This window comes from Diorhabda carinulata, chromosome 9, assembly GCF_026250575.1.
Source record: "Diorhabda carinulata isolate Delta chromosome 9, icDioCari1.1, whole genome shotgun sequence".
Lineage (NCBI taxonomy): Eukaryota > Metazoa > Arthropoda > Insecta > Coleoptera > Chrysomelidae > Diorhabda > Diorhabda carinulata.
This window is the reverse complement of record NC_079468.1, coordinates 4,810,344-4,830,541: the sequence shown is the minus strand read 5'-3', so window position 1 is coordinate 4,830,541 and position 20,198 is coordinate 4,810,344. Positions and strand designations below refer to the sequence as shown.

At 31.4% G+C, this 20,198-nt stretch overlaps 1 protein-coding gene across 1 annotated transcript; it reads right to left on the bottom strand.

Moving 5' to 3' along the window:
- Positions 1-659: 659 nt before the first annotated feature.
- LOC130897938 (zinc finger protein OZF-like) lies at positions 660-19,802 on the bottom strand. The gene is made up of 2 exons (XM_057806927.1): positions 19,577-19,802; positions 660-17,562 (listed from the first exon to the last, which is right to left on the bottom strand). The coding sequence occupies exon 2, from the start codon at positions 17,363-17,365 to the stop codon at positions 16,055-16,057; it is 1,311 nt and encodes a 436-aa protein (XP_057662910.1). The 5' UTR covers positions 17,366-17,562; positions 19,577-19,802; the 3' UTR covers positions 660-16,054.
- Between the last annotated feature and the right edge of the window lie 396 nt (positions 19,803-20,198).

Sequence of the window (20,198 nt, the reverse complement as noted above, 5' to 3'; positions counted from 1 at the left end):
AAGACTGAAGCATCAAAAGGTTTTGGATGTCGTAAATGATGAGTTGACATTGCCCTGCTGACGGTTCCAATAAGGATGAATTCGAAACCAAGGACTCGCTAGCTCAGCTCTTTTTGGTGAATACGCTGAATGCTACCAATGAGGAACTCTTGTAAAACGGCCAAGGATATTTGGGCCAATTTTCATATGGAATCATGAATGCTCATGATGGAATTGATCACATTGCGCGCCTTCAGCGTCATTTCAATGAGCTCAATTTTGAACTGAAGAGGCTGCAGCAGGCTGAGTTGTCTGAATTAATATTGATGGGGCGGATCATGTCAACTCTCCCTTCCTCTTACTTTGAATTTAACCGAAGAAGAAATTATTCATCGCGTTCCTTTTTCCGCAATGAAGTCGAGCAAGTTACTGGCAAACAAAGATTTACCCAAAACAAACTCCCTCTTCACTATGAGTCTTATGATATTATCAACTAAAATACATGTTCATTTTTTTACCTTCACTTATTTAGCATTAAAAGTTTCTCTAAAAACTGAAATTTTTTTATTCCTAGAAAATTCTGGATTGTCATGCAACCTTAGTTGCAGTTGGTCACTAATGGGTTAATCAACTGTTTACAGTAAGTAGAAAAAAGGTAAAAGTGGAATAAAAAAACAAAATTTAGATCGATAAAGTTTAATATCTAAAAAAAAACATAAACAATATTTTTAGAAATAAAAAAATGGCACTAAAAAAGTCAATGTAGCACTCTAAACAGTGTAAAAGCTTTCTATCCGCTGGAATATAAAATCTAAAATTGGGAATTCGACTGTATTAAATAAATTTATAGAGTAACCCCTTTTAAATATATTCAACTTAAGCTAATATTTTTTATTATTTGGTTTAATTTCTAAAACAGTCTATATTTTGTAACTTTCAATATATTTGTACAACCAGAGGTTATTTTATGCATTGAACTACTACTAAGACATACATTATCATACTTAAAAACATGGATACTATATTTGATTCAATATTTTAATAGGAAGACAAACTTAAAAGCTATCAAAAATGCATGGAATTGAACTAATATTTGAAGACTTGAAGAATTATAAACCAAAACCTAATCGAAAACTACATGCCATTTAATATAAACGGTAAATAAGTCGAACAAAAACTGCTGATTGGTTAACACAAAATTGAAGCAACTAATTTCCGTTTCTAGAATTGAATTATACGAGGCACTATCAGAATGTACTATCTGCTGAGAGATAAATGAGTTTGTTATAATTTCCATCACTTACAAAACCAATTTCTTTCATTTTACATGGTCCTGCGTTTGAAAAGTTTGCTCAGGTTTGACATAATAATTTTATTTTAAACATTGCATGAATCTAGGAAATATAAGATGATAATACTACATAAGGAGGCAAAACTATGGTTACCACAATTCTAGAGACTAATAATAGTTATTATTCACTCATATTTTTGGAAATGTGTCCACAATTCATAGTATGGTAATAAACTTATTATTTATTGAAACTCAAACCCAAACTAAACATAAATTTTGTCAAGAAAATTATATATTTCTAGAGTCTTCTTACATTAACCAATGACACATCCAAATTCTTCAAGTTTCCATGTAAAAACCCTACTTCCAAAGAATTTTGGAAATTAATGGTTCAATTTTGAGTCACTATTGTTGAAAATTTTTGTACAAAAATTTATATGATTAGTTTAGATGAAGTTGATGTTATTCTCATTACATGAATTATGTCGTTACCCAACATAGGATCCCATAAGAAAAAGCTGACGGGCACGCATCCCACAGACGATTTCCCTGAAGCAGCCAGCCTTTACAGAAACTCCAGCAATATTGCCGGTGTTCACAAGAGCAATAATATAATAATTTAATTGTAATTGTTTTCATATTTTTTACTAATTGAGCTACTTCGTGATATCAAATTTATTTTTGGCGCAGTCAGTAGGATATGCGGGTAATCGCGTATCGAACGTGGTAATTTCGTTTTAACGATTAACTGGATATATTTTCTATCTAAAAAATTTCAGTTAGTTTAATAATAATATACAATACTGTACCGACAGCCAGAAACATTTATCGTGAAATATGAAATATTCCTATTATAATTTTAATAAACATTCCATTAGTTGTTAATTTAAAAAAAATAAGACACTCTTTCAATAGAAATTCAAAAAAACTTTGAATGCCTGTCATATTATCTTTAATATATCTTTGGTAACGACTTTGTTTCAAATCTAAAAATTATAGTCACATATCTCTTATTTTTATGATTAGGTGATACGTTTATAAACAAATACTTTCACTGATAAGAAGATTAATAGATTTCAAACCCGCTCTTCCCAACTTCAAAGTACACAATATAAATCAATCAAAGATATTTGGGGAGAATAAGCTTAGACGAATGCGCATCCAAACTTCAAGAGACCGCCATTTTGATCTTTGCATTAGTTGAAACGTTGTAAACTGTCCGTTATATAGGTATAGCGCAGATTTATGAAAATTATCAAATTTTCATAAAAATTATGTTATAATAAGTATTTTGTTGTTGTTATCATAAAGTAATGCTAAAATAAATATTTAATGTTTATAAATTTAGGCTGAAATGGTGATTATGCGTCAACTGTGTTTGTTGTTACAGCTAATTCGGTACATTCGGCGTTGAAGATTATTTTCTGAAGCAACAACGTGCTCGTCTATCTATAATTTTGGTCACATATTAGTTTATAAGTATCAGTGAACACTATAGTTGTTATTTTCGTTTTTTATTGGGGACGATGTCTTGTGCGGTGAAAACGTCTTAAAATATTAAACGATTTTCTTCACATGTAAGTACATGTATGCAAATTCACTTATTTCCTCAATTTTAAAGTAATACTTATGTTTATAGTGATATTATGTGTTCCAAAATATCACAAGTTCAAAAGTAACGTCTAAAGTCTATAGATACCGTATTTTCAAATTTGCCGCCGAAGATAAGATCAAAATGGCAGCTTACGTCATTAGTACGTTCGCGCCTGTTGAGGCTTATTCTCCAATCCATATCTTTAATATATAAATTATATTCGTTTGCATTATACATCTATACATAAAAATCAAAACTCACAGAACTTTAATAACATAATATATGAATAGAATGAAGTTATATGCACTTTAAAAATAAAACTAAAGATTCAATGCACATTTCAGTCAGATTATTGAGCAATCTAACAAATGGTCGCAGTGGGAGTAACAAATTATAGTGAATTGTGAAATGGCTTCTTAAAAAAATTCAAACGATGAAAGGTTAGGTTAGGTTAAGTTCTATAATCTACAAAATCCTTCGTTGTCTATTACTTTTATCGTTTTTCAGTTTTATAATAGATTCTAGATGTTTGATAAATGTTATTGACTGAATTACCAACATTTTTCACTACAGTTTAATACCAATTTTGTTGAAATAATAAAAACTATAAAAACAGCAAGCCTCAAATATAAGGGTATAAGGGAAATTGATAATTTATAAAGTTGAGAAAAACATAAACAACCCGTGAGCTGATCGTATTTACCCGATTAACTCGAACAGTCAACCCGATCAGGGTTAGTTACCGAACATTAAGATCGTGATCGATCAACCCCATCATAGTTACCAACAAGTCCTTTTGGTTTATTGGAAACGCCTCTTTATTTTCACACCATTAATCGTTACAAAAGAAAAATGATGAGGATGTAACAACAATCATGTTAGTGAAGAAAAGCTGACACGTGAAGGTGCAATTTCATATTGACATTCGCAAGCTTAAAGCGTCAAATGAGGTCACGTGGTATAATTTCGACTAGAGCGCCATCTTAAATTAATACAGCATCTAAACACTATCTCTGTCAACAGATAATTTATTCAATAATTGCTTGATTAAATTCTTAACTTAACTGTTAAATCGTTAACGTTATCAATAAAATATTTACCTCGTAGTTCATTGCACTTTTCAGAACTCTAGTAAATAGCTGATACTATAGGTTAAGATTTTTTGCTATAATAACCTATTTAAAAGCTGATTCCCAGCCAAGGGGAAATCAAGAGGGAAAAAGTGTGGGATGGGATGTTTTTAGGGTTATTATATTTTTATAACTTCAAATATTTATGTTTTTAATTCGATTTAAGGAAAATAAAGGACCTTGAGAAATTATTTAATGTCAATATGTATGATTTAAAAAAACCGGAATCTGAAGAAAATGATTTGTTACTTGAAGTTTTCGATAATTTATGAGAAAAGAATTTTAAAAAATGTTGCTGAATGAAATTATTTATTAATTTTTCGAAATCGTTTAATGGTATTTTATTATTTTTAATGTAATATTTATTTAAAAATATTTAATTATTTATTTTACGAGCCATAACATTTTTTTAGGAGAAATCCCTAGTAATTATGGGAATTTTAGTGATTTTGGATTGCAGCTTTAACAAAATACATTTTTGACAGTTGGAACAATGTTTAGTTTTGACGCTGCATCAATGTAAGAAGAAGCTCCAGTCAAAATTGTGCCACGTGACCTCATTTGACGTTCTAAGCCAGCGTCGAGCGTCAACATGCACCTGCACCTGCACCTGAATAGTTTTAAGCATAGGGAACAGAATGTTGATTATATAAAAAATATATGAGGCAGCATAATTATATAGATATGTTTAGTACCTCTGTATGCTAAATATTGATTGTAAAAACAAAAAAAATTACTGATTAGGATTTTAAAAGTATGTACCACTTTATCATAAAGTAAATATTGAAGTAGTTTGGTATATTTAATGGCTATGTATATACATATTGCTCAACGTAGGTAAATGTAAAGCATTGTTGATCTTCAGGAAACTATATCAAAACAAAAATATATTTATGTTTCTAAATCGTCTTGATTTTAGGTCTGATCAGTTTTGAAATCAGTTATTTTTATAATTTTTGAAAAATAGATAAAACTTTTACGTTTCGACTACTTACAATTTGCGAATATTTTATCTGTCTTTCAAAAATTATAGAAAAAACTAATTTTAAAACAGAAGGGACCTAAAATCAAGTCGATTTAGAAACATAAACATATAAAAAAGGTATAAAAAATAAAAAATTGAACAAAAATATATTCTAATAATATAATTAAATGGAAAGAAGTTGTAGTTGAATCTTGAAAAAAATTATCTTCAACAATTACGCGAAAAAAAAAGAAGGTAATTTTATACTTTCGCGGTCCCCTCGTTTTTTGACTCTAGAAAATCGAAAAATCATCCTATTTCAATGTTTTTACAGCGGATTTACGAAAAATATTATGAGAATAAAAAAACAGAAAACTTATATTGGTTTCAGGGCTTGTTCATGAAAATGCACTCATTCACGTGTAATTGTTGATAAATTTTTTCCAAATAATCAAATGAAGTTGTTTTATTTTTTTTTCATAATCTACACAAAAAAACGAACAAATTGAAAAAAAATTTATATAAAAATATTAATTTATCATGTTTTAACAATTAAAAATATTAACAATTTCTCTTAAAATTGACCTTATTGCAATCAAGTGTACAATATTAAAAGTTAACTTTGAAAAATTGAAAATTTCCACCATTAAAAAATGGTATCTTACTAAAGTTGACTGTTAAAGAGAAAATGGGGGGTTGTTTGAAAAGCAGACCAAATTTGGACGTTCGTTCTGAATTTTTAGCCCACCCCCCCTAACCTTATTTTTTTATTCCCATAATTTTTTTCGTAAATCCGCCGTAAAAACTAAGATTTACAAAAAAAATTCATCACAATCGGATGATTTTTCGATTTTCTAGAACCAAAAAAACGAGGGGACTGCGAGTATAAAATTATAAAAAGAATAAAAAATAGTAAAAACAAATTAAAAACGACAACTTGCTGCATATAACAAGATAAAAAATTATGAACTCGGAAAGTTTCCTAAAAACCAACAAAAAATTAAGGCTATAAATAAAAACAATATTCTACTTGATGACGATGTAAATGTGTATAAATAAATTTTTTTCAGCCTCTAACACCAATAAAAAGTATGTTTTTTATAAAGTAAATAAAAATAAAATAATTCCAAAGACGGAAAACCTTCCAAATTTATTTAACTGTACTTTTGGATCATTATATAATCAATAATCGAAATAACTAAAAGAATTTTAGAGGTTATAAATTGCTGATGACAATATGGCGTATTATAAATCATAGTCCAAACCAGGGTTGCCAACTTCCGGCCAAATAATCCGGGACACGCAACATTTATCAAGCCCTTATCTTGTTTAAAATAAGACAAAAAATCAGTGCAATCATCTCTAAATTTTAAAGTTATGAGAACTTCGGTTCTTATCAAATCCATGCAGTGGTTTCTGGTACTTTGACACTAGCAAAAATCCGACCCCTTTTCTCCTGAACCGTCAAAGTTGAAGGCTTGCCAACAGAAAAAACTGGTATTACAATAGACCTCTAGGTTAGGCTACCGAGAAGAAAGACATTTCGATTGTTTTAGCAGCAAAACCTGTTACATTTTTACTGCTTAACTCTGAAAAATCCGTGTCCCGGGAGCAGACAACACGGGACTAGCGAATAGAAATCGGGACCGTCCCGAGAAATCCGGAACGGTTGGCAACCGTGGTCCAAACGTTTTGGTTTGATAAGTTTTTTGTATTTAATCAATTCAGTAATAGTAAAATATATTGTTTATATTATAAAAAATTAATTTTCACATCACTTACTGACATCGTGTTCGAAAATAATCCCAATTTGATCAAAATTTAAATAAACAAAACTTATAACCTCAAAATACCGATATAATTTATAAATAACTTTATGGAATATCTGTAAAAACCACATAGGTAGACCTACATGAATTATTTTCCGTTTTTGTAATTAAAAACATACTCTACAGCGAGTTTCAATCACATTTTGTAAAAATAAAATATAAATAAACAGTTTTTCTCTAAAATAAACAGGTACAGTCAGATTTATACCCCATAAAATTAAAATAGTATATGGCAAGATATTTCTATTGAAAAAAGTATTTGGTATTTGAAAATATATATATATAAAAAATAATAATAAAAAAAACAAGTAATTTATGTCGTTTGGTTGCAAAACCGGTCAACTCATCTACGTCTGACGACGGTGTTATTTAAATCTTTTATGGATAACAGAAAGTTCTGAATAAAGGACAAGCGCGATTAAACTCAGATACAGAAGTTAGATTCCACGGTCGAAGAGGACGACCCGCCAAAATCATGGGTAGAAATAGCAAGAAATACCTCACAAAGTGTTCAAGGATTCAAATCTAGAAATAAAAAACAAAAATGGATGACCGATGAAATTTTGCTGTTAATGGATGAGAGTAGAAAACTAAAGGACATAAATAAGTACAGAGACTCAAAAAGATCAAAAATTAAAGTTGCAAAAAATGAACGGCTTAAAAACGAGTGCAACGAAATAGAACAACTGCAACGAAGATACGCGATGATTTCAACCTCCATAAAAGATTAAAGGAAGCCGCTGGTATATTAAAAAAACGAAATCTAGGTATAATAACCAACCAGGACAACCAAATAGTTATGGAAGATCATGAGAAATGCAGGATATAAGAAGACTATGTAGAAAAACTTTTTGACGACAATAGACCAGACCAGAGAACTCGATGCAGAAGAATGTCTATCTGAACCTTCTATTACCAAAGAAGAGGTAGAAAAGGCTGTACTAGTCGCTAAAAACAATAAAGCAGCTGGTCCAGATGAAATACCATCAGAAATACTGAAACTACTGGACGAAAGGGGCATTAGAGTGCTTTTATTCCTATCCAAAAAAAATCGAACGCAAGAAAGTGTGAAGATCATAGGCTAATTAGCCTTATGAGCCACTCCCTAAAAATATTCCTAAGAATAATACATCAGTGATTATATAGGAAATGTGATAATCATATAAGCTTCTCGCAATTTGGATTTAGACAGGGGTTAGGTGCAAGAGAGGCAATAGTCGCAACACAGGTCCTTGTATAGAACTGCTAAGACCAAAGAAAAAATGTTTGTCAATGCTTCATAGACTACGAAAAGGCTTTCGATAAAGTTCAACATCACAAACTTATGCAGCTCCTTAAAAAATTGGATTTGGACGAAAAGGACATTCGATGTATCGAAAATCTGTACTGGCACCAAAAAGAGCAAGTCAAAGTAAATCATGATCTAACTGAGCAAGTTCGGATTCGCAGAGGAGTACGTCAAGGTTGTATATTGTCGCCGCTCCTGTTTAATATATACTCTGAAGCCATCTTTCGAGAGTCACTTGAAGATAGAGACATTGGGATCAAAGTCAATGGAGTCTGGGTCAATTAATATAGTAGGCGGACATAGCCAAAACGTGGGATTAAACATCAACATCAAAAAAACTAAATTCATGATTATCACTAGGGAAGCGAATACGTTTAGAAAATCTAGAGTAACATATAATGGAAAACCTATAGAACGGATAGAAAAATTTAAATATCTAGGAACATGGCTCTATGAAGAATGGTCGTCGGACGGTGAAATAAAATGCTGAATTGAACAAGCTCGAAGTTGTGCGGTGCTATATTTGGTCAGTACTTCTTTACGGGATGGAGAGTTGGACCCTTAAGGTGAAAAACATCAACAAATTAGAGGCATTCGAAATGTGGGTATATCGTAGAATTCTGAAGATACCATGGACTGCCAAAGTGAGGAATGAGGATATTCTCAGGCGTATCAATAAAGACCGTGAACTCTTTAACATCGTGAAGAAACGAAAGATTGCATACCTTGGTCATATAATGCGAGGCCATAAATATCAATTCTTTCAGCTGATAGTCGAGGGCAAGATTGAAGGTAAGAGAGGATTGGGACGGAAGAGGATGTCATGGTTACGGAACGTGAGGCAGTGGAGGGGTGTAAAAGATATTCAGACATTGATCCATACCGCTAGAGATAGAGAAGCCATGAAAAATGTGGTCGGTCGCGAACATCCATTAATGGATAAGCATTAAAAGAAGAAGAAGATGATTTTAGCTTAAAGAAATGAAGATATTCGTTGATATAATGCCAGCAAATCAAACCAAGAAGAAGCAGAGGAATCCAATCACAAGTAAAAGAAACCAGGAGAATGTTTTGTAAGTATGAACACTACTATATTCACTCGTATTGCCTTTTTGATCTCCATTTAAGTTCTGCTAGGTTACTATCATCTGATTATCATGATTTTCTACGGTTTTACAAGTTTATTGATACAAATATTATCACATTGGGAACCCGAAGCAGCCCTTATGGGAGCTATCATCTAAAGCTCTCTGAAGCGAAGTAAAAAAAAAATATTTTTCCATTCCTGGGCATTAATTTAACTCCTACTGATAGGGTTTTCGCTCAAATTGAAAAGAGGTTGAGGAGTATGGATACTTGCTGATCCTGCAGCTCATGAAAGCCTTCCAGTGGAAGTGATTACACCAACCGTAATTGGAAGAAGGTCATCAAACTACTTGGCCCTAAGTTGGAATTTCAGTCTTTGAAGATATCTTTGTTATCAAAATAGGCGTCAGATGGTGTAATTGTCAGTGTTGTGGTAGTGTAAACAGCCACGACGAAAAGACACCGATAGTGCAAGGGGAGGTCTTTTAGAATCAGAAAGTCGATATTGGAAATTAAAAGGGATATTAAGTTTGGTCTCAAAGCTATAAGTACTGAAAAGTCTCTAAAGCATCGTGATTTGAAGAAAATATTGACATAAAGGACTAGATTCTCTTATGGTGTTTCAAAAACCAATATTCTAAAGACACAGTAACAACGAGAGTTTCGGTACATATTAATTTCCCAAGCGCGGCTGAGAAACGGCTCTACTGGAAAAATTTCTGTTATGAAGATGACCGATTTTTTCCAACCAGACCAAAGCTTGTGGGAACTGTAGGTAATTATTATGATTCACTGGTAACTAAGAATTTTAATAAATGGTAATATTTTCTACTTCAACATATCTTACAAATTTCCAGAAATATTTCAATTGTAATCTCAATTTTTTAAAAATTTGTACACTGTAATTTAGGAAATTGTAATAACGATACAATGATGTATAAATGTTACCAAATTTTTATTGCAAGAAACACAAATATAAAGACAGACACAAAGACAAAAATTCAAATATAAATACGAATGTTCCCAGACTCAGGAACAACTATGATTGGTGTTTAAAATTTTATTTAATCTTATTTTAAGGACTTTATGTCTGACGCTTTGTACTTATTATCAAAGGTTTCATTTTATACCGATACCCAGTGTAAGCTAATAATTTCCAACTAAAAGATAAAATAATTGTCTACAGTTTTTATAAATATTGAAATTCTTTGGTATTTTAAAAGGAAATTAAATTTCTACAATACACAAAATTTAATTCTGTAGGAACTTTTGAGAAGAAATTAAATTTGTAATTATTGGATGCCTTATAACTTCTTTCATTATTTAAATGGCTAATAGTCCAGTCATTATCGACATACCCAGTATATTACCACGTGAAAACTTGACAACTATTCTCAAAATTAACATATAATTGGATGGTCGCAAGGTTTCCGGGCAAAAATTCGTAAGTAAGTAGTTGACGTGAAAATAATACTGTGAAATTTTTCACGACTTGTCGTTTCTGAGTTATAGGCCTTAAAATTTACGAAATCAAAACTTATTTTTAAGTATATTTTCTAAATTACACATTCGAACATTGTGAGTTTTTAATTGATGAATACGTATGTCCATGTACTGTGTTTGAGGGCATAAATAATTCTACACTACTATCTGAAGGCCAGAGGCGGCTCATGCCCAATGATTAACAAACCATAACTCTTACAGGATAACCTGGACAAACAAAAATCGATTTTTCAATCAATTTTTTAACAATTAACAGCAATTTGAAAACTTGCATCTGAATCCAAATATTGTTTTTTGAAATATATTTGGCTTCCGGTCTGTGTGAGCTTTGATGATTTTTTTGTGAAAGAAATTTATTCTAAAGAAATGGAAAATACTAATACCAAGCAACGAAGTAGCAATTTTACTCTCGAAGACAGATATTTACTGTTAAAACTTGCTAACAAACAGAATATCATTGAAAATAAAGGAACTGATAAATAAATAGAAATGAGTTGAGTGTTTGACTAAATAAGTAATTCTACACTACTATCTGAAGTTCAAGGAAGGCTCATGCCCAATAGTTAACAAAAAATAACTTTTACAGAAGCAATCTGTACAATTTTCAATTTTCAATCGATTTTTTAACAAAAACGTACTCTTTGTTTAATTAGATAAAATTTATGCTTTGGGAGATATGTAGATTTTTAGACCGTTGTACATGCCAACAAATCCGTTCGCCATAAAGAGACATTCTGAAGAAAATTACCATAAATTGTAATTATTTATTGAAAATACTCATAGGGAATATTAAAATACCATCAAACATTTCTACAAAATGATTTCCCACCCATGTTACGTGATGTTCCTTTAAAAATTCGCAGAGACATGTGATTCACGCGCGATGGAGCCCTTCCCCACTTCCTTAATGATGTAAAATATCATTTTTCTTAAAGGTGGAATAGTCGTGGAGGTCCTTTTGTATGGTCACCACGTTCCACTGAATTAAATACAATGGATTCATTTTTTTGGGGATATCTTAAAAGCTTGGTATATGTAACACCGATAAACACAAAGAACGAAATGATCGATAGAATAAACTTCCATTGTGACGCTATGAGACAGAATGCTTTTCCAAGTTCAAAGAAATATCCTCCGTAGACTCCGGAAGGTACCCACTTCGAACATTCATTCTAGTTTTTTTTTTTATTTTATTTAATAAATTGTAGGCTAACCAACTAAATTATTTGTGTAAGTAAAACGATGTTTTATTGTGTTTTAATACTTCCTGTAAGTATTTTTAATAAATAATTCCTTGGCATGAACAACGATCTAAAAATCCCTGTCCCTGTAATAGTTACGGATTGTTAACCATTGGGTATGAGCCGTCCCTGTCCCTCAGATACATACTACATGGACATACGTAATCATGCATTAAAAATTCATAATGTTCGAATGTACAAATTAGAAAATATACTTAAATATAAATTCTGATTTTGCAACTTCGAAGGCCTATAAATCAGAAACGAGGGGTCGTATCAGAATTTATTTTTATGTCAAGGCATTATTTTCATTTCAGAATTTTTTACATCAAGTTCCTGAACACCCTGTACATGATATAGAATTGAAAGCACAACTGGTTTGATCCCTGTGTCGTTTAGAGACTTCCCTGGCATCATTTATATTTGTGAGTTTGAGATTGAACAGTTTATATGTGGTATAAATTAAATAAAATTCAGATTTTTAAAAAAATTTCAAGAAATCTTGAACATTTTCACAAATTTTGAATATATTATGTATAAAATTTTTATTTTTTGTATTGAAATTAATAAAACTATATATAAAAAAGCGAATAGCAAAAATAGGAATTGTTTCTACAAGTACAACTTGGAATAAAAAAAATAAATGTTTTTGATTGTTGCTACAGAATTAAAAATGTATGGAAATAATCAATAATCGACAATGTTATTGCCAAAAAAGTCTTTATAAGCAACTATACTTAAAACTTTTGCTTTAATAAAAATATATAGTACAAAATTATATAAAAGATTTTCTTTAGATATATTTGTATCTTCGTTTTATATAAAATATATGTTTCAAATAGGATAAAATATGTTTATTTATTTAATTAGTTAAATAACTAGTACACTGCCCTCTTAAATATGAAAATGAGGTATTTTAGTAATCCTCCCTTATCAAAGAAATCTTTCAAAAAGAATTTTTTATGGAAATCAAACATCACTCGAATCACTTTTTTAAAAGTGTTCATATAAATTCTTCTCATCACCAATCTACTAATAATGAATAAACAAATGATTATCAAACAAAGAAGATAGAAAAAAACATTAAGAAAATAAGCACCCAAAGAAAGTTGGAGACGTCTGGAAATAACCAAACGATTTGTGAAGACCTGTAAAGCTTAGTTTATGCAGCCAAAATTGAAACTAATTTAAAATCAACATTAAACTAAACTTTCTAAATTTAGAAATTTTTTTGGTTTATAGAGTAACTTAAGAATAATTATAATTTACTGGTAAACCAATAGAAATTGTATGTATGGTTCCTTTTTGTCATACAAATGTGGAAAGCTTCTGACACTATCTATCAGTATTGCAAGACATTACTGACTTTCAGACATTGCTTCTTCTTATTATTTTTTGAAAAATAACCAAAGACAAGGATTTTGTGAACAAAACAATAGGCATTTTCAAACAGCTGTCACTTGAAAACAAATATGGCTGATGAACGACACACCTATCTAACTTTGTGTGGAAGTAGATCTGAAAGGTATGCTGTCAATTTTTAATAACCAGCTGACCAAGGAACGTAGAAAACGATGACTAGATGCTATAAAAAGAGTAGATTTAAAAGAAGAGCAACCTAGGAAAAGTATATTTCAGCCTATGCTTCTTTTATCTCATGAAAACCAGTACATCTGGAGGATACATTAAACCCTTGTTGTCGCTGTGTTGGTGTTGGTGCCGTGAGTGTTTTCAGAGGAGTAAAAGGCCAACCGGAAAGCGAGCTTTTCATAATTCTCTTGGCCCCACCAGACTTTTTTCTATTCCCGAGAATAAAATCGACGCTCAAGCGGAAACATTATGGCTCGATTGAGGCGGTCCAATAGGTCGTGATGCAGGAGCTGAACTGCTTTTCTAGAAGTCTACTAAAACAGTTTAAACATGGGCTATAAAACAGGTAAAACCTTCATCCATACAAAAAATACGAATCTTAGAGTATATCAGATTTGTAGTTCATAGAGTAAGAATCTTCGTACAATAATTAATTCTGTTATTGTGAAAGGTTGCCGGGGAAGATCCTTGATGAAGCCAACTTCTTATCTATCCGTAGTCTCAGCTCTAATTTGGCATATTTTTATTGAATATTATCTTTTTATAAAAGAATAACTTTAGTATTTACTAGAAGAGATTGAAACAAGTGCAGAAAATGTTCCAGGAGAATTTCCATACGAATGTACTCAAGAAGTGCAGACAGATTTATCATTTGAACATTTGAACCTTTTATTAAATTAGCTCGTAACAGTATATTACGACCCACCCTTTATAGCGAAACTTTAAGAAAAAAACTGAATATTATACAAGCTTAAATAACTACACAGTTTTTGAAATTACTGTACGTTTACTGGAGTCATACATAGTAATTCATTCTTAGAGGCAAAAAAACAATAATAAAGTAACGTTTAAATCTGGATTACCAGAATTGGGGATATAGATTTGGAATATAAGCACAACACGTTATAACGAATGTCTTTTGAAAATAAATCTTAGGCAATGCAAGGCAACAGAACGACCAATTACACTGAAGCGTTAAACATGTTGTATGTCGCCCAGCGACCATATTAATGTTGCGTAGGTCATGGTTCTGGATTGCCATATACCACCAATACAGACTGATCTGACGTATTCTACGATCATAACCTCACAAAATTAAGAAATTAAACTAAGAAGTTAAAAGTTGGCGAAATCTCAGTTTAATTTCAATTTAAATTTACTGTTAATTTTCTGCATGAACCACAAGTACCATTTCAGTGTTTTTCAATTAGTAATTTTAATTTGTTAATTTAATTTTGATTTTTTTAGGCAGCATAAACCAAGCTTAAAATAAGATTTAGTAAACTATAAGGCTCGGGCGTAGCCAAAGGGAGGGTTTTGGGGGTATAATATTACCTTATGTTAATATTACCACCTTTCGACGAGAGGCAGACGCAGTTGCAGCCGAACTAGTGGACGTTGCGCACAGTAACGCCGTCTCTAGTCGAGTAGCCGAACTATTTTGCATTGTATGGAAACTTTGCGTTGTTTCCCTAGATCGGGTATTTTTGAGTGGCATAAGCTATTCCGAAGAGGAAGGGAAAGAATAGAAGACGACGATTGCTCCAAACATCCTTCGACTTGTAGGACCAACGAAAATATATCGCGAGTAAAAATTTATTGATCAGAGATCGTAGGATTAATATCAGAATGATTGCTGATGAGTTGAGTATTCTTAAAACCGAAGTTTTTGATATCGTGACATAAAACTTAGCTATGAGGTGTCTACGGTGGTGCTGTCAAAGCTAGATCGGGTATTTTTGAGTGGCATAAGCTGTTCCGAGGAGGTAGGGAAAGAATAGAAGACGACGATTGCTCCAAACATCCTTCGACTTGTAGGACCAACGAAAATATATCGCGAGTAAAAATTTATTGATCAGAGATCGTAGGATTAATATCAGAATGATTGCTGATGAGTTGAACATTCCTAAAACCGAAGTTTTTGATATCGTGACATAAAACTTAGCTATGAGGTGTCTACGGTGGTGCTGTCAAAGCTAGATCGGGTATTTTTGAGTGGCATAAGCTGTTCCAAGAGGTGGGGAAAGCATAGAAGACGACGACTGCTCCGGACGTCCTTCGACCTGTAGGACCAACGAAAATATAAGTGTTGGTGGCGCGAGTGTTGTCAGAGGAGTAAAAGGCCAACCGTTATAATTCTCTTGGCCCCACCAAACTTTTTTCTATTCCCGAAAATAAAATCGACGCTCAAGAGGAAACATTATGGCTCGATCTAGCGGTCCAATAGGCCGTAATGCAGGAGTTGAACTGCTTTTCTAGAAGCCTACGAAAACTGGAAAACAGCAGATGTGAATGTGGAACGGTGCGATTTTGAAAAATTCCAATCGGTTTTATAATTTTTACAAATATTTTTTAGAACAAGAATCAGAAGACAAAATATATAAAAGTTAAGTTGATACAAATTGTTTAATTATCACTCAGAAAATAAAAATTGAAATCAAATATTCCTTTAAATAAAAAAGGACAGGTGGTACTTCAAATAATATAAAGATTCGATTGACTAAAACAATTTTATCCTTTTCAAAACAAAATTTCAATAAAACACAGCAAGTCTGGTAATTATGAAGTCAATTCTTTCAAAAGTTCCTCAGTGGATATCCGATCCTGTTTAAATTTGTCCATAAACGCTTTGGGAACAGTCCAGTCTAATAAAATTTGTACGTTTTGTTTCAACTTTTCAGCGGGAGGTAAGGTCATGTCTTTGCAAGGTTCGCGACCAGAATTTTCGATTGAATCTATAAGAATCTCGTCTATTAATCTTTTATTAAAACCCAAGGCTTTCAAACGATCCGGAGAAGATATTTTTTTTAGTAAAATGGCAAGTAAATACCTCATTTTTTCGAGAGGCATTATGGAATCAACGCTGATTTTTGCGGTTTTTGATTCTTGTAATTTGGGATTGTTTATTAATATCACGCATTTTAAATAGTGGTTCTCTAAATCGATTTTAGTTTTATGGAAGGTTTTACAATGGCAACAACCGTACGGTTTGTTAGTTTTATGAATAGTTGACATATGTTTCTTTAAATGAGGCAATTGACTGAAGGACGCGTTGCACAAGATACAACAAAACGGTTTCTCACCGGTATGCCGTCGTGTATGTAGTCGTAGAGCGGTAGAATGTGCAAAAGCTTTCCAACAAATTTGACATCTGTAAGGTCTCTCGCCGCTGTGGGTTCTTTGATGTACAGTTAATTGAGATCTTTGAGTAAACCGAGCTCCACAATGAGCACAACCGTGAGGTTTATCTTGTCGATGAATCCTCATATGTTGCGGCAAATGCCCTTTGAGATTCTTCTTACATATGTGACAATGGAAAGCTTTAACGTTATTATGGTAACAATTCACGTGTTTCTTCAAAGCGTCTCTTCTGAAAAAACTCTTTCCACAAATATCACATACAAAATTCCTAATTTCCATGTGTCTATTCATATGAAATTTGAGATTAGCTGAACACGTAAATGATGATTGACATATCAGGCACGTGTAAGGTTTATAACCTGTATGCGTTAACATGTGTTGACTAAGTTGACTTCCTCTCGCAAACCGCTTCTTGCATCTATCACATTCATAAGGTTTGTCACCAGTATGTGTTCTAAGATGTAATTTCAATCTATCTTTTAAAGGGAAAACTTTTTTACAAAAATGGCAGATGAATATTGTCTTGCTTTGCAATCCCGGCGAATGTTTACAAGCAATGTGATTTTTTAAAGAACCGGCTTGTCGAAATGCTTGTCCACATTCGTTGCAAGAATAAGGTCGTTCATCAGTATGAATTCGAATGTGTTTTCGCAAATCATTACAACTGAAAAATTTCTTATTGCAAATTCCGCATTCGAATCTGCGCGTCTGTTTTTGGGCGTTGGTCATTTTATGAAAGCTATATGACTAGAGTGGTTACAAACATGCAATACCTTAACCATGTGCTAGAAATATTATTTGTTTAAATTATAAATTAGCCCAACCACCATAGAAAGGTGTCAATTAGTTCATTAAAGTGATAAGTGAAGATCCATCGTAGTATGTGAGTGAGACTAGTAGCAGATATCTTTACCATCACCTCTCACCTGGAACAATGAATACCTCAACCTCTAAACTACATTTTACCAAAATATGGAGAGGAAAAATTAATTACATAATCATAACTGCAGTTAAAATTTCAAGAAAATGCAATACTTGAAATTCTTTAGAAATAATTCGACTGCATGGAAAAAAGTTTACCGTACAACATCGTAAATCCGAAATCGCTGGAAAAGGATTTAGATTTTTCCGTATTTTAGATCATACGAACATTTAAATGCATTTATGGTGCCGCCATCTATCGCGCTAAGGAGAAATCATATCGCATTACATAATAATGTAAACAGAGGGAGAGGTATGCATAAAATATAATAAAATCGCTTTTAATACTGTACAAAAACATATTTATAAAATAATAATAATAACAAAAAGATTACAAATAAATAAAATTAATAAAAATATGGTGCCAACATTTAGTGTCAAATACAGAAGAAGAAGAATACGATACGAACGAATCAGTCCGGATTTTAGATATTCCGCGTTTTAGAAGTCCGGATTTACGATGTTCAATTATATAATGATTGTATACTATGAATATTTCACAATGGAGCTTTCTGACTTTTATAAATAAGAACTTTTTGCTCAATAACCAAAAAAAAAAATATTTTTTAATCACAACCAACAACCTACTCTCAATAAATGCAATTCCTATTTGAACCTGAATAATTTTAACTATAAACGTGAGCAAAAAATCGACTCAGACGAAACCCCTGCAATCTCAAGTCACTGAACACGAAATTGTTTTTTTCTTAATAACATTTAAAAGCTAATGGCATTAGGTTAAAAATGATTTAAATTCTTCTAATGTTTCTTGCTCTCACAGTCCAACAATATGTAATGGTCAGTAACCACCCTTTTTATGCTTGTTTACAATAATGCTAATTATAATATAATACCCTTATAGAAGGTTATCTACCTGACCCACCACTATAGAATGGGATAGCATAGAACAAGTTCAAGAATCTTATTCGATCCATGAAAAAGCGAATTGAAACTGTTATTAGAGCCAGGGGAAGGAACACTAAATATTGACAAGTTTATTTCAAATAAATTATTATTTTGACGAATTTAAGCTTATATTTTCTTTAATAATTATAACCCTTTTTTATTGTTTAAGATGCCTTTTTGCTTGATATTGTTTCTTTACCAAAAGAAAAACTCAATAACAACATAGACCACTCATTATAAAGCTAAACTTATGGATTTGTGATGCTACAATTAGAAAGAAGATGGAAGCTACAGATTTTTTGCTAGTGACTTTTGATCATGCGATGTGAGTAGATTTTTTCACTCACGAGTGTATTATTTTATTTTATAATCTCCTTAATTTATTATTACCTTTTTTTTCAACTGCTTTATATCAAATATTTCCATTACATAAATGTAATTCTAACCACTTCCTGTATTACTAATAAACTGAAGAATCATTTTATATACTTTGATATATTATACTCCATGATCCAACACTCATAGGTATTGAATCTTAACAGTTGAAATTTATATTTTTCATAAAAAAATAAAACTGTAGGGGTATTAATTTAAGATATTTTACATTTGGCACAAAAATTTTTCAGATTAATTGAGTTATAAATGTAAAGCAATCAAATAGCTAATGATTTGTATAATATTTGAAATTTAAATTACTTGCTTCCAGAAAAAAATTATATATTACAGAATTATGAACATATATGAATGTGCAAGTGTAGTACGATGTTATTAAATAAAGAATGAATATTATATATGATAATCGATAGCTCGAGATGACACGAATAAGATACAACCTCATTATAAATACTCCTGATAATGTATTATAAATGGTAACTAATAGTACTACTAAAAATATGTATACTCAATATTCTCAATTAAATTGACTACTCCAATATACCTACTAAATTACAAATAAAATAAACATACCTTTCTACTTCTGACATTTGAAGTTATTTTCATAGTTGTGCGTAAGAACTAAATTTATTTACTAACTCAATATATAATTTTACTCACCTTCTTAAAAACGCAGTCATTTTATTTGAAAAACGTGTAGATATATTTATTTTGAAGGCAATCATTCAGCTGTATCAAATTGTTCCACTATGTATTTTGCCTTATTAGAAAATCAAATTTTAATAATCTAATATCACATATTAACTTTATTTATATTTCAGCTAGATTCTTCATTAGATGATTAAATCTGATCATCTCAGCGCTTAATATGACAATTGACAACAAATTGCGTGTGTTTTAATAAAGATCCAATTAGATGAATCCTTTGTCGGTGTAGAGAATTTATTATAAAAAATCTTAATTTGTATGCATCAATAATTGAGATATTTTTGTAAAATTTTAAATATATAAATAATGCCGTATATAATCGTATATCGTAAATTTAGGGGCGTGCAAAGATTAAAAATATATTTTCATTGCATTCCACTAAGCGTTTCCAGGGCTTAAAATACTCGTTTAGGCGTTCCACAATCGACTACAATCACCGCAGAAGATATTTTGATTTTACTTCATTGTAAATCAGTGGAGCATTCCACTAAAAAATTCAATAGCTTACAAATTACACTCCACTCTTACTTACTTACTCTTACACTTATAGCCACTCCACTTATGGAACGGGTCG